The 13990-nt window shown below is 43.0% G+C and overlaps 1 protein-coding gene across 4 annotated transcripts in view; it reads right to left on the bottom strand.

Annotated features, from left to right (window-relative positions):
• Window positions 1-13990, bottom strand: part of OSBP2 (oxysterol binding protein 2) — a 413576-nt gene that overhangs the window by 323835 nt on the left and 75751 nt on the right. Inside the window, exon 1 of one of the 4 annotated variants that reach the window (XM_073676417.1) lies at window positions 3415-3678. The exons of the other annotated variants lie outside the window; for them this stretch is intronic. Within the exon in view, the coding sequence (XP_073532518.1) occupies window positions 3415-3493 (79 nt within the window). The 5' untranslated portion in view covers window positions 3494-3678. Of the gene's footprint in view, window positions 1-3414; window positions 3679-13990 lie in introns of those variants that run through there. 4 annotated transcript variants of the gene reach the window in all.

Below are 13990 nucleotides of genomic sequence, written 5' to 3'. Positions count from 1 at the left end.
GTATGTTTGTATGGGTTTCCTCTGGGTTCTCCGGTTTCCTCCCAAGTTCCAAAGAAATTCTGATAGGGAATTTAGATTGTGAGCCCCAATGGGGACAGCAATGATGAGGTCTGTAAAGCGCTGAAAAATATGATGGCGCTATATAAGGAAAGTATAATAAATAAATAATGCATTCCTTAGCCAAAGAACATTCTGTTAAGACCTACAAGAATGTGGGAAAAGTGAGATTTCCTGTGGTTGTTTTTTTCCTCAACATTTAGATATACAGTATTAAAAAGTAGCGGAAGCTGCAAATTTTTAAAGTTTTTACATCAGTTATACAATTTCTTTATAAACACGTAGTAGGGGGATTGCAACTCTATTGTGTTAACTCACCCCCAAAGTAAAGCGGATCTGCACTACCCCTTATCAATGACCCCGTGGTCCTGCAGAAAGATAAAAGATCTATACTTACCGCCCAGACTGATGCTATTGCTCCACTCTCAGCCCTGCCATGTTAATAATGTCATGTGGCCGTTGTGATGCATTGACAGTTTTGTCAGAGAGGAAGAACAGCGTTTCTTTCATTTGGACAAAATGGCAAGTGCTGATCAGAGGCAGCTGATCGCCTGCAGTGGTCACATGAGTTTGTTTACATAATGTCCCCAGACCGGTGGTGGATACACAGCGGAGAGCAGCGGCACCAGTCTGGAAGGTAAGTATAGATGTTTCTCACTTAACCCAGTACCCTGGGACCAATGATAAGGGGTCGTCTAGTACAAACTCCATTAGGCCTCAGGCTATGTGCCCACGTTGCATTTATGAAGCAGAAAATTTCTGCTGCATAAATGCAAGTCCTCTCCCGGAAAAACGCATGCGGAATTCCGCACGCGTTTATCGCGCTTTTTTCGCGCGTTTTTCACGCGTTTTCCACATGCGGAATTGCCTTGCGTTTTTTATGCATTGGACAAAGGCAATTCTGCATGCGGAAACGCAAAATTAAATGACATGCTGCGGATTTTTGAACGCGGCATAAACGCTGCGGAAAAAACCGCAGCATGTGCATAGAAGTTGCGGAAACCCATTGGGGATCATGGGGTGCGGGTTACCAAGCATTTTACAAGCGTTTCCGCTGCGGAAATTCCGCATCAAAAACGCTTGTAAAACGCTACGTGGGCACACAGCCTCATTCAGACGTACTGTAAGTGTTGCACCCATTTTTTTTTAGTCAAGGACACAACACGTACCCATTATAATCTATGTTGCTATTCACATGTCCGTGTTCTTTATGGACAGTGTGTTTGTGCAAAATATACGGAGACATGTCCATTTTTCCTGGTATTACGAATAAAAAAGGCCAATACAAGTCTAAGCGGAAGTGAACAACATGTATAGCACACAGATGGCATCAGTGTACACGATGTGTGCTGTCCATGTTTGACATAGCAAAGTATAGGAGAAGCTTCGTCATTCATTTATTTCTTTATCTATTCGTGAAAAAAAACTGATGACACGGATGGTAAAAACGGACACACGGATGCACAACACTGATGGCAGCGGTAACAGTATTTCACGTCCATGTTTAAACAAGAATGCGTGAATGAGGCCTTCAGGCAAGTTTAAATTTATTGAAAAAACAATAATAAAATTAGTATTTTTTTTTTGCTGAACATTAAAGAAAGGCCCCACGTGAAAACTAAAATCTCCCACCCTCCAAATCTGACCTATCTGTGCCTCATGGATCTCACTACCTGCTTTTATCAGTGAAATACATTATCATTATCTACATGAAGTGATGTCATTATCCCAAGCAGGAATGCCCCCCCCCCCCCCCCCCCCCCCCCCCGGTGTGTATCTTAGCAGGGGGAGTATTCACGTGGAGGGAGGGCAGATTAGGTCATGGCATCTCTAGGCAGATGCAGAATGCAGAAATGAAGCAGAAATTTTCCTGAGCATTTCTGCATCTCCTTGGCAGAAAAACGCATGCAGTTTTTACATGCGTTTTTGATGCGTATTTGCCATACGTTTTTCCAATGCATTGTATAGGCAAATCTGCATGCAGAAACGCACAAGAATTGGTCATGTCCGTATTTTTTCTGCGAGTAAAAATCTGCGCAGAAAAAATCCTGACCATGTGCACAGAACTTGCAGAATGTCATAGGAAGTCATGGGATAAGGTATGCAATGTGTTTCTGGAGCATTTACGCGCTGCAAATACGCACCAAAAACGCACCAAAACCGCATCGTGGGCACACAGCCTAAGGCTGTGTACACACGTTGAGTATTTGGTCAGTATTTTACCTCAGTATTTGGAAGCCAACACCAGGAGTGGGTGATAAATCCAGAAGTGGTGACGTGTTTCTATTATACTTTTCCTCTGATTGTTCCTCTCCTCGTTTTGGCTTACAAATACTGAGGTAAAAACTCACCAAATACTGAACGTGTGAACGTGGACTACTGAGTGGACAGAAGTACGGAGATCTCATCATCTTTGAACCGCCAATAAGTGCGATTTGTGGGATGAAAGTATTTCTATCTTTGTGATTGGAGTTCTGCAGGAACATGTGGCATGGGCGGTATTCATTATGCTTACACCATATATTAGTATCAGTTCCAGTGGTTACTATAAATTGGCAGCAGGCACATGTGGATGCCAAGGGCCCACCAGTAACCAATTCCAGGGCCCTACTTTTCAGCTACATGCAAATGTGACGTTATCCTCAATCACAGATTTATATAACAATGAACTGGGTAGATTGTTACATGAATAAGATGCTGCCCTTGTAGTGACTCAAGTATATAGTGCCAAGTACTGCTCATATGAAGGTGGTGGCCCACCGGGGGATTCTCCGGTTCTCCTGTGGGCCAGTCCAAGCCTGGGACTAATAATGCCGGAGTTCTATACATCTCCATAATCACAATCAGCAATTCACGAAGCATCTCATGACTTTGAGGATGACCCCGCATTTCTGTGTTATTTCCTCAATACATACTGTATAATACAAGCGACTGAAATGTTGGCAGTCAAGCAGAATTAAAATTTCATAACCGTCCTATACATTTACTGATTGTAAACCTCACAATTCTACCTCCATTATTGAGAAACAAAATGGATGCTTTAGTCTCCTGACGTAAAAGTTGTACAGTGAATCATACCGCTCCGTCATGGTGCAAATCCTCCTCCACCTGCAGAGGTGCAGGCGGCGTCCCACCTCGCCTCCAGATCGCATCGTACCACATGACAGCTCGGAGGCAGGGAAGCCGAGCCTGCTAACAGCCAGCGTGTCCGAAGGAGAACAGAAGAACATAGTCATGCCCGCGGCTCACACCCGCCTCTGCCCGGCATGCAATAACAATCCCCGCAGGACAGCACTCTTTCCCCCCTGAAGTGCAGAATACTAGGGGCTGTGTCAGCGCGCCGGGGAGGCCACTAACCCTTCTTATACTTATTCAGACAGCCGGTGTTGCAGAAGGAACGAGCGGATGGCGACTCCCAGCAGCCCCTGCCCTTCATTCCCTCAGGAAGCTCGTGGCTGCAGCAAAATAATTCACGTTAACATTAAGACGGAGAAGAAGATCTAAAAAACAATGAAATAAAAGGAATGTGTGAGCATGGCTTCCTCAGTCAGCGAGCTGCCGGGTGCATGGCTGCACTGAGAGCTGCTGGAGCAGCCAGGAGACCCCTGCCACATGCTCTTATCAATGCAGCCCAGCCATGGAAGCTACCGGGAACCACCACAATGCATCAGGGCTCACTCCAGCCTGCGAGGCAACGCTTAACCCCCTACGTGCTGGGACCAGGCAGGACCGAGCCAATCCACACATCTGGATGGAAAGCACTCAACTGCTGCCAGACATAAAAATGCTGTAAAAAAGCAAAGATCACCCAACAGGTTATTATGTGATATAATACTACATTACACAATAATGACATAATAACTTGTATATAAAGGGAGGTCTACAAGAAGAATACTAGCCATCTGTCCATAGTGACAGCTCCATCCACATTATTTTGCACCTACATTGTCTTGATGGCTTCTGCAGGTTTATTATCATCCCCATTTGTCATTATGAGTTTTTAGTGTTTTTCTCCCATTAAAGTTGCACAAAAAAAAGGTTAAAAATATCTCATATTAATAATATAAATGCGCCCTAAGGCTACGTTCCCACATTGAGCTTTTCATGTTACAGATTTCCTGCACCTATTACGTACATTAGGTTACTTGCGTTTCTGATGCTGCGTTTTTTGTCTCTTTTTGGTGTCATGTTTTAAAAAAAAGCTGATTTGTTTTTGATACATCCTGGTATTTGGCTTTGACAAAACTTTATTGATACAGTCATGTGCAGATTGCATGCATTTAGGCTGCGGAAAGGCACTAAAAACAGATTTTCTGCATCTGATGCAATTCTATGGGAAATATCCGCACATAAAACTCAGTGTACCCCCAAGAGAAATTGACATGCGGATTTCAAACACGCACCGCAGGTCCGTTTTAGCACGGTGGGCAGGAGATTTCTATAATCCTATACACTTTGTTGCAACTATAAGACGCTGCGTTTTGACACAGCGAAAATACGCAGCGTCAAAAACTTATAGTGGGCACACAGTCTGAGGCCTCCTTCACACACATGCGTGAAAAACTGGTACCGGTGTTATCAATGTGTCATCAGTGTGTCCGTATTTACCATCAGTGTCATCAGTGTGTCCGTATTTACCATCAGTGTCATCAGTGTGTCCGTATTTACCATCAGTGTCATCAGTGTCCATATTTACCATCAGTGTATCAGTGTGTCTGTATTTACCATCAGTGTGTCATCCATGTGTCAGTTTTTACCATCAGTGTGTCTGTTTTTACCATCAGTGTGTCATTCATGTTTTTCCAGTATGAATAAAGAAAGAAATAAATTACAAAGCTTCTCCTACACTTTGCAATGTTAACCCCTTAAGGACGGAGCCAATTATGTACTTAATGAGAGATATGTCACACAAAATAGTTCATAAATAACATTTTCCCCATGTCTACTTTACATCAGAACAATTTTGGAACCCAAATTTTTTTTTTGTTCCAAAGTTAGAAGGGTTAAAAGTTGACCAGCGATTTCTCATTTTTACAACAAAACTTACAAAACCATTTTTTTAGGGACCACATCACATTTGAAGTCACTTTGAGGAATCTATATGACAGAAAATACCCAAAAGTGACACCATTCTAAAAACTGCACCCCTCCAGGTGCTCAAAACCACATTCAAGAAGTTTATTAACACTTCACGTGCTTCAGAGGAACTGAAGCAACGTGGAAGGAAAAAATTAACATTTAACTTTTTTTCACAAAATGTTTACTTCAGACAAAAAATTTTATGTTCACAAGGGTAAAGAGAGAAAATGGACCACAAAACTTGCTGTGCAATTCCTCCTGAGTGAGCCGATACCCCATATGTTGGGGAAAACCACTGTTTGGGCGCACGGCAGGGCTCGGAAGGGAAGGGGCGCCACTAGACTTTTTGAATGTAAAATTTGCTTGAATAATTAGCGGACACCATGTCGTGTTTGGGGAGCCCCTGATGTGCCTAAACAGTGGAAACCCCCCACAAGTGACATCATTTTGGAAACTACACCCCTCAGGGAACTTATCTAGATGTATGGTGAACCATGTCTGACTCACTGACTCTGCCTGTGAGATCCAGCGAATTGCTGGATCTCACAGGCCACCGTACCCTGGGGTCATCACATGATCTCAGGCTACCATGGTAACCATCGGGACCCGCGATTCTCATCGCAGGGGTCCGATGGTTACTAAGGGGGCCGCAAGACCCCCTTGTAACAACTTAAATACTGCTATCACGATTGACAGCGTTATTTAAGGGGTTAATCGGCCCCGATCAGCATCGAGACCGGCCAGGGTTGATACTGCAGGGTGTCAGTTGTCACACACAGCTGACACCCGCAGGAATTGCCACCGCCGGGCGGTGCCATTCTCTTGTTCCTCAGCATCGCATTTTCACGGCGCTGAGGAATAAGTACCCTTAATGACCGCCGTGAAAATGTGTTACGGCCTCAGGCTGTGTTCACACGCAGTAGTCATGCTGTGGCTTTAAGTTGCAGCAGACCTTTACGTCTACGTTCTTTCCACCGTTTCCCTGTACAATCGCTTACCTTGCAGAGAGACACTTCCATGACCGCGTCGCCAATAGTAAAGGCCATGGGGCTGTGAAGGTGAAACAGCTGTTTCCCATCAAGCTTAAGTGACTGTGCAGGGAAACAGCAGAAAGACCACCCTGGCACAGAGCTGCTGTGGTTTAAAGCAGCAGCATGACCCCTGTGTGTGAACGCAGCTTTATAGGTAAGAGCTGCATTTGCAGTTCTGTATGTAAACAGTTTGTAGACGGACGCATTTTATCCAAGTTCCTATGATTGCACTGTGTGAACGTTAGTTTTCTCTATATCTGTTTTTTGTGCAGGGCCTCATGTCCTAGAATGCCAATAACCAGAACAAACTCAGCTCAGATATGTGATGGTTGAAGGCAGATGTGAGGTTAGCAACTGGCAATAGAAATAATACAGGTCAGTTCAATGTAATGCATGTAAACAATAAAATAATGCTCGAGTGTGAACACACACATAGGGACATTAAAAGAAGGACCAATAGGTGAGCATTTGCATGCGATATTTTTGACTGTGCAGTAAAAACCGTATAGGATGTGGAGGCAAATACCAGTGGAAATCAAGATTATTGTAAAAAATGATCCAAAAATATATAAAACAACGCGTTTGATGCTAAAATCGCTTGGAAAAGAGCTTGATAACCCGCATGCGAAAATGCATGCAAAAACGCTTGACAAACGCTTTTACCTGGCAGGAAAAACGCATGTAAAATCCGCCTGCGTTTTTCCTGCCAGGGAGATGCAGCATAAATCTGGAGCATTTCTGCATCGTGGCCCCTAGGCCAAAGAGAGGAGGCGCAGGATGAAGATCAGCGACACCAATCGGCCCCGAAGGCCCCGTAGGGGAGAATAATTGAAGGTATTTCTTTTGTATTATTGCATTTTAGAATGCGGACACATAGGGCTGAAAGGTGGAGGCTGTAGGTTATATGGGAAAAAACTGGTGACAGGTTCCCTTTAAGTGATTATATTAGCTCATATTTTATTGAGCTTGAAGAAGGTGCATAGTCTGCACCGAAACGCGTTGTTATACACACACACATTACAATAAACTCTATTTCCACCTGTATTTTCCTCCACATCCTCCTAAGGTAGCAGCGGCCCGGAACTAGGCTGCTCCACTTCAGCCAATTCAATAGGACATGATCAATAAAGATAGGGATAATTCCGGGGCCTTGGATTTTTCTACTTTAACCATAATATGGACATGACTGCGGACTAATTCTTAGTGTAGACGTCAGGACAAACTTCACTAAATCCACTGCAAGCCCTAAGGCATAGCCGGACTGACCTAATGGAGGATGTCTACCCATGTAGAGCATTTTTCCAATGCTTTCTACATCAGTCTAAGAAGACAGAGTCTATATTCATTTCATTCTATATTCTTAAAGCTAATTAGCAGCCAGATAAACAAACTTCTTAAGAAACCGAGCAAATGTTCAATTAATGAGAAGGAAGTGAAGCTGGCAGTGCGATTCTATCTTCTTATCCCGTGCCCAGAATAAACAGATAATAAAGCTGAGCCAAAACTGTAGCAGTGCGAGCTTACTAGAAAATGTAACATGTTCAGTGATATATTTTGGGTAGTTACTTATTCTGTAGTAATGGCAACCCAAATTTATGATTTAGAGGATAATGTGGAACAGCTATGATTTCATTATCCATCCCAGCAGTTTTCCTACTGTAAGAAAAGACATATCCGCAGGGACACATAGGGCAGGTGTTAATTTTGGGCATATGCTCACCATGACACATTATACAAAGGCAGCAGGAAGCCTATTTCCTCTTATATAACAATGACAAATCAATTTAGATGCACAGGATAATAACCTAATATTCATCTTGGGAGCTATTGCAAGTGGAAATTATTCAAGTAATTTATACAAGACCCCTGTATGTATCCGATCAATAGAGAAAATGACCTCATTGGGAGCGAGACACAATACAGACATTCAGTAGCAGATACTGTTGGATGGGTCAGAGACAATAGATCAATATTAAATGCTAATGAAGAAAACTGGGAACAGGAGTCACAGTGCGGTACAAGGTGTATGAATAAAATAAAATCATGAATGTGAAGTTTTCATCACGGTGTCATAACATTAATAAATTAATTATCCCATTACCATTTCGGGCAAGAATTAAAGGGAATCTGTCAGCAAGTTTTTGCTACCTCATCTGAGAGCAGCATAATGTAGGTAAAGAGAAGCTGAACCCAACGATGTATCACTCAGTTTACTGGGTGCAGCTGTTCTGACACAATCAGAGCTTTTAGATTTAGAATGAAGCAGAGCTGAGAAAGCTAACCCCGCCCACACCACAGCTAACCCCGCCCACACTAGGCTCTGGATGTACAAAGTCCATAGACAGTGAGCAGCTTATCTCAGGAGAGGAAGTTGCTGGACTAGTCTGACAATGTTAATCTCTTAGGAATAAATCCTTCACAGTTAGTAAACAACAGCACACACTTTGACAAGTGACACATCCCTGAATTCTGTGTTTCAGCCTCTATCCCCTGTTGTCTTCAGATTAAAAATCAAAAACCTGCTGAAAGATTCCTTTTAAATTGCAAATGATCCAAGAATATTTAAAAAAGAAGAACCACAGTTGGAGATCGGTTGACTGGTTTCTGGAGTTAAACATTTCATTGGATCTGGTTCCTTACTGATCACCATAATGTAAGGGCTCCACACTCCAGCGAAGGTACAGCTGATTGTCCAAATTCTGTCCAACCTCAGTCTGTAAGTTACAGGAAACCTGTCACCAGGTTTTACCCCTATAGGTAAATCCCTCGACACTGCATGACATGAAAATACATTTCTAGATTTATATCTATTGATCTCAATTAACGGTGCATGTCTTACAAAATGTAGTTTACCACTAGTTTGACACTCTGCTGAGTGTTCCTCATCCTCACACCCTCTCCCCTGTCCATAGGGTTTAATAAGCTGTTTAAACTGATACCTCCCTATTATGGCGCTCTGTCTTGCTTTGAACAAGACGGGTTTGAGCTATTTTTCAGAGTTGGTGATTCTATCAGGTGGAAGGGGAACAAGTGGCTCTTAAGTGGAGAAAGTACCATATTTTGTTAATAATCCAAAAAATATGAAAAAGACAACAGCACCACGTCCTCTGAAGAATTTAAAACTGAGAACGGCTTACTGTTGAGCCAAAAAATCACACTCTATCAATCTACACTTCTTCAATTTTTCGAATACCCTGGTGCTGTCATCTTTTTAATATTTTTTGGATTATTTTTAAGGAGCTCTTACGTTCTTATGGCAATATGCACCAGGCATTCTGACATATACCAGATGAAGGGGAATGCAGTCCCACTTATGTGATTATATTTCATTACTAAAGTTCGTTATATTCACTTGTACTATTAATTTATGCTAAGTTGCTTGAAACAACTGTGACCATTTAACTCCTTCTCTAAATCCGCTGTACATGTACGGCACAAGTCGGGAGTGGGAGTATGGAGCTGGCTCACAAGTTTCATCATTATTACATCCACAATATTTTGTACTATTATTATGTAGTTACTGTGTGTTGTATGCCCTGATATGCAATGTCTGCAGATATTGGAGATGACATGTATCTTCAATAATTTCTTAAAATGACAAATTCTCATCTTAAGTGAAAAACTGTACAAGATCATTTTGACACTGTGATACGAGAGCTGCGGGATGAATGTCTTCTCCTAACAGATTTCCTTCAAAACACTTTGATACATTTAACTTTTATTTAGCATATAATGTATTCTGAGGTTACTCACCGCACATCAACGGGAATGGCAATGAATACCAATAGCAGAAATGTCCTTCCATCACAAAGAACGACAATGTGATTTGTATTCTATGTAATTGAAATGGATGATACTTGGTTGAATGAGACATTTCTTCATAGAGGGTTTGCTAATATTTTACATGATCCACATGGCAAATGTGATACCGGTGGACTAATATTGTTCAATGAATTGCAATACACTTCATATTCTATTGGGAGCCATTTGTTCTGCGGTTCTAATGTTTAGTGGCCTAAATGATGAAAGTTCTGTACTTCGGGTACAACCATCAGTTAATCTGATGCATCTTTCCGCTGCCCTTGCACCAGCGTCAGTACTCCAGTCATACTATGGGCAAGAGTTGTGCTACATTTGCCAAAAAAAGAAAATGAAAAGCTGTTCTTTTGATTTTTTTAATTTTTCTAATCTTGGGTATACTATGTAGGATACAAACCTGGTTTTGAATGGTGGGTTCAGACAATTTGGTCAAAATGTGCATTAAGAACCTCACATTTATAAAATAGTAAACATACAAAAAAATGTAATTTAGAATTATTAAAAGATTCTGATTCTATTCATTCAGCCGCGTCCTCATACTCTGTTGGCCATTGCTCCTCAAGCCTCCCTGTTTTCTATGGCTTTTTCAATTGCTTTGTGTTGATTCCAGCATCATTCTTGGTAGTATCCAGCCAGTGGGCCCTTGGTCTCCTGTTTCTCAATCTGAGTAGCATCTCCTTTTCTAGTGAATTTACCTCATCACAAGTCCAAACTAGGTCAGTTTCTATCTGGTGATATTGACTTCCAGGAACACTCACTCTAGGTGGGTTTAAATGATCAAGAATATCATTGTTGGTGATTCTAGATGTCCATGGAATTGGAAGAAGTCTTCTCCAGCACCATAGCTCAAAGGCATCAATTTGTCTTCTATCTGCTTTCGTGAGTGTCCACATCTCACAGCCATATTAAAATATTACATGTCTGTATATATCTTGTCGCTTGTAGACTGCTGCTGGATCTTTATGTTATTTTCTATTGAATTTCACGTGCTTATTTAAACTGGTTTGTTACGATTTATTGGCTTAGGCTGTGTGCCCACAATGCGTTTTTTAAGCGTTTCCACAGCGGCAAAAACGCTGCAGAAACGCTTAAAAAACGCATGGTAGAAGGCCTGCCATGTTCCCGAATGATAATCCGCATGTGCTGTGCACATGCTGCGGAAATTTCCGCTGCGGGTTATCATTGCGGAAAAAAACACAGCACTACCAATTATTTGGTGGAAGCGCGTCGTTTTCGCCGCCTTTGACTTGCATTAGAACGCATGGATTCCGCATCACTGGATCTGTACATGCGGAATTCATGCGTTCCAATGTGCGGATGGTACCCGGGTCTGGAGAAGAGGAGACTCTCCTCCGGACCCGGGTACCATAGAACCTATAAAGAAAAGAATAAAATAAAAAATAAATATCATATTTACCTTCTGACGGCCCCCGCTGCGCTTGTCCTCACTTGCCGGCAGCTCGCGATGGACTGAAGGACCTGCGCTCACGTCATAGTCATGTGACGGCAGGTCCTTCAGTGTACCGTGAGCTGCCGGCAAGCCAGGACGGAGCGAAGCAAGACTCCGGGGGCCATCAGAAGGTAAGTATAGATTTATTTTTTTATTTTTAAACATTCTTTCGGTCACAGTATATAAATCCATGCTGTTTGCTTCAAATCCGCTTGTCCCTGGCAGGAAAAACGCATGTACAATCCGCATGTACAATCCGCATGCGTTTTTTTCTGCCAGGGTGATGCAGAAACGCTCAGGAAAAATCCGGAGCATTTGTGCATCGTGGGCACATAGCCTAACTCTGTCTTTTGTATTCTACATTTCGGGGTGATGAGTGCCTCCTTCTTGCTTGTGCACTCCTCCCAACTGTCCAAAACTAGTTTTAATTATTTTAGAATATTGCTACAGTAATTTTGTAAATCAAGGCCTCAAAGACAGAGATAAGTCTACTGTTATACAGGTACAATGTGTAGGGACACTTCTTAGTGCGGTTGCCTTTTTGTGGGTGGTGGGCGAATACAATTTTGTTGCAATTTTTACACAAAATGTGCACTAAGAACCTCAAAGTTCATAAGCATAATAAATAAAGTGATATTACAATTTAAAATATTACATATATATTTAAGTGTTTGTGCAAATCACTATCTTTGTGTTTGTACTGTATATGCAGCCAAGTGGCCTACGGGACAGGAAGTATCAGCTTATTGTTACTGCTTTACAAAATCTTTTTCTTTAAAAAGAGGCTACTGCCCATAATTGAAAGCATATCCAGCATAACTACAATAGAGTTTGTGATTTACTTTGAAGCTTTTTATGCCTGAAATATCAGCCTTCATCAGAAATGTTTTAGCTATTTATAACAACTGTTCCGCTGAAGAAAGAAAAGTACAATTAGTGCTATAAAACTTTCCACAGAGACAACTCTTGATCATCTATTCTAGACCATTGAGAGTGATAAAACATCTGGCATCACATAGAATTAATATCCAGGCTATTAGGACTGTCCATGACTAGTGACTGTCCTGGCAATAACTTGTTGAGTAATATTAGAGAAGCACTCCCATCTCTATTTTTTTTAATGCGTGTATATGTGCATGTAAGGTAGTGTGAGTGTATTAATATACTCATCTACTGCTGCTCTCTACGGGAACCATTGCCGTTCTTCTCAGTGACGTCACTGCTCTTCGACTCTTCGAGTCAATCTATGCTCTATGCGTGAACCGGAAGTCTCTTTCGCAATGAAAGCTGTAACACTAATGCCAGCACCCCTGCATGGTTCCCCTTCCCCCACCATGCAGGGACGCACGGTGAGCCCCCCATCTCCTGCTTTATTCTTGTCTGTGCACGTCGCACTGACTACTCAGTGGCACACCTAGTGCGCGCGCTTCCTTGCTCTTAAAGGTGCAGCGCACACACATTGTAAGTCCCCTCAACCAATGAAGCATCTAATTATAAAAGGCATCCTCCCCATTAGCAAGGTGCCTGAGCAACGTTTTCCCATTAGTGAGTGGTTGTGCAACTAGTGATTTGCTAGGTCCCAGTCCCTGAATCCTCTGGTCCCTGTGTGGCAAGATCCTGAACCCAAACCCCTGGTCCTTGTGTGGCCAGGGCCTGAACCCGAACCCCTGGTCTTGTGTGGCCAGAGCCTGAACCCGAACCCCTGGTCCTTGTGTGGCCAGGGCCTGAACCCGAACCCCTAGTCCTTGTGTGGAAAGAGCCTGAACCCGAATTCCTGGTCCTTGTGTGGCCACGGCCTGAACCCGAACCCCTGGTCCTTGTGTGGCCAGGGCCTGAACCCGAACCCCTGGTCCTTGTGTGGCCAGGGCCTGAACCTGAAACCTGAAACTTCACCGGCAATATCTGAACCTGTAACCGTTCTGTCAGTACTAGAACCTAAACATTTGTCAGTCCTGGTTAGAGTTCCAGAGTCCGTACTGTCAGAACCTGTTCAAGGATCCAAATCCAGCCTTGTCTGTGACTCAGTGTCAGTATCTGTTCTGCCCGAGGATCCCGAACCTGTGCAGTCTAAACAGAGTCCGTATCCTGCCTTTCTGAGCTACTCCGAGCCCAGTCCATGTCAGCGTACCTGACGCTTGGGGTCAGCAGCTGCAGTACCAGGGACTGCCTAGGAGTGGTACCTGGTGGCTACCTGCAGCTCAAGTTTGACTTCACCATCAGGAGCTCCAGTGAATACCAGGTAACCGCTTAGCTACGCCCCTCCTAGGTAAGCCCGGCCTCGTGGCACTGTGGGTCAACAAACCACATGCGCCACCTGTGTGTGTGACAAAAGCCTATGGAGCCTCATTCTGAGGCTCCATACACTTACATTGTAAAAGCCACTTCGGGTTCACGCAGAGTGAAGTGTGACCTGGAGAGTCTGCAGAGCGGTGACGTCACTAAGAAGACGAGCAGAACAATGCTGGACACCGAAGAGAGCAGCAGTAGGCGAGTATATTAATACATTCACACTGTATTACATGCACACATAGACACATTAAATAAAAAAATATAT

The sequence above is a fragment of the Phyllobates terribilis genome, unplaced genomic scaffold, assembly GCF_046119375.1.
Source record: "Phyllobates terribilis strain yellow unplaced genomic scaffold, ASM4611937v1 Scaffold_1__5_contigs__length_1240528914, whole genome shotgun sequence".
Taxonomy (NCBI): Eukaryota; Metazoa; Chordata; class Amphibia; order Anura; family Dendrobatidae; genus Phyllobates; species Phyllobates terribilis.
The sequence above is the reverse complement of the archived record's forward strand: the minus strand, read 5'-3'. Positions and strand labels throughout refer to the sequence as shown.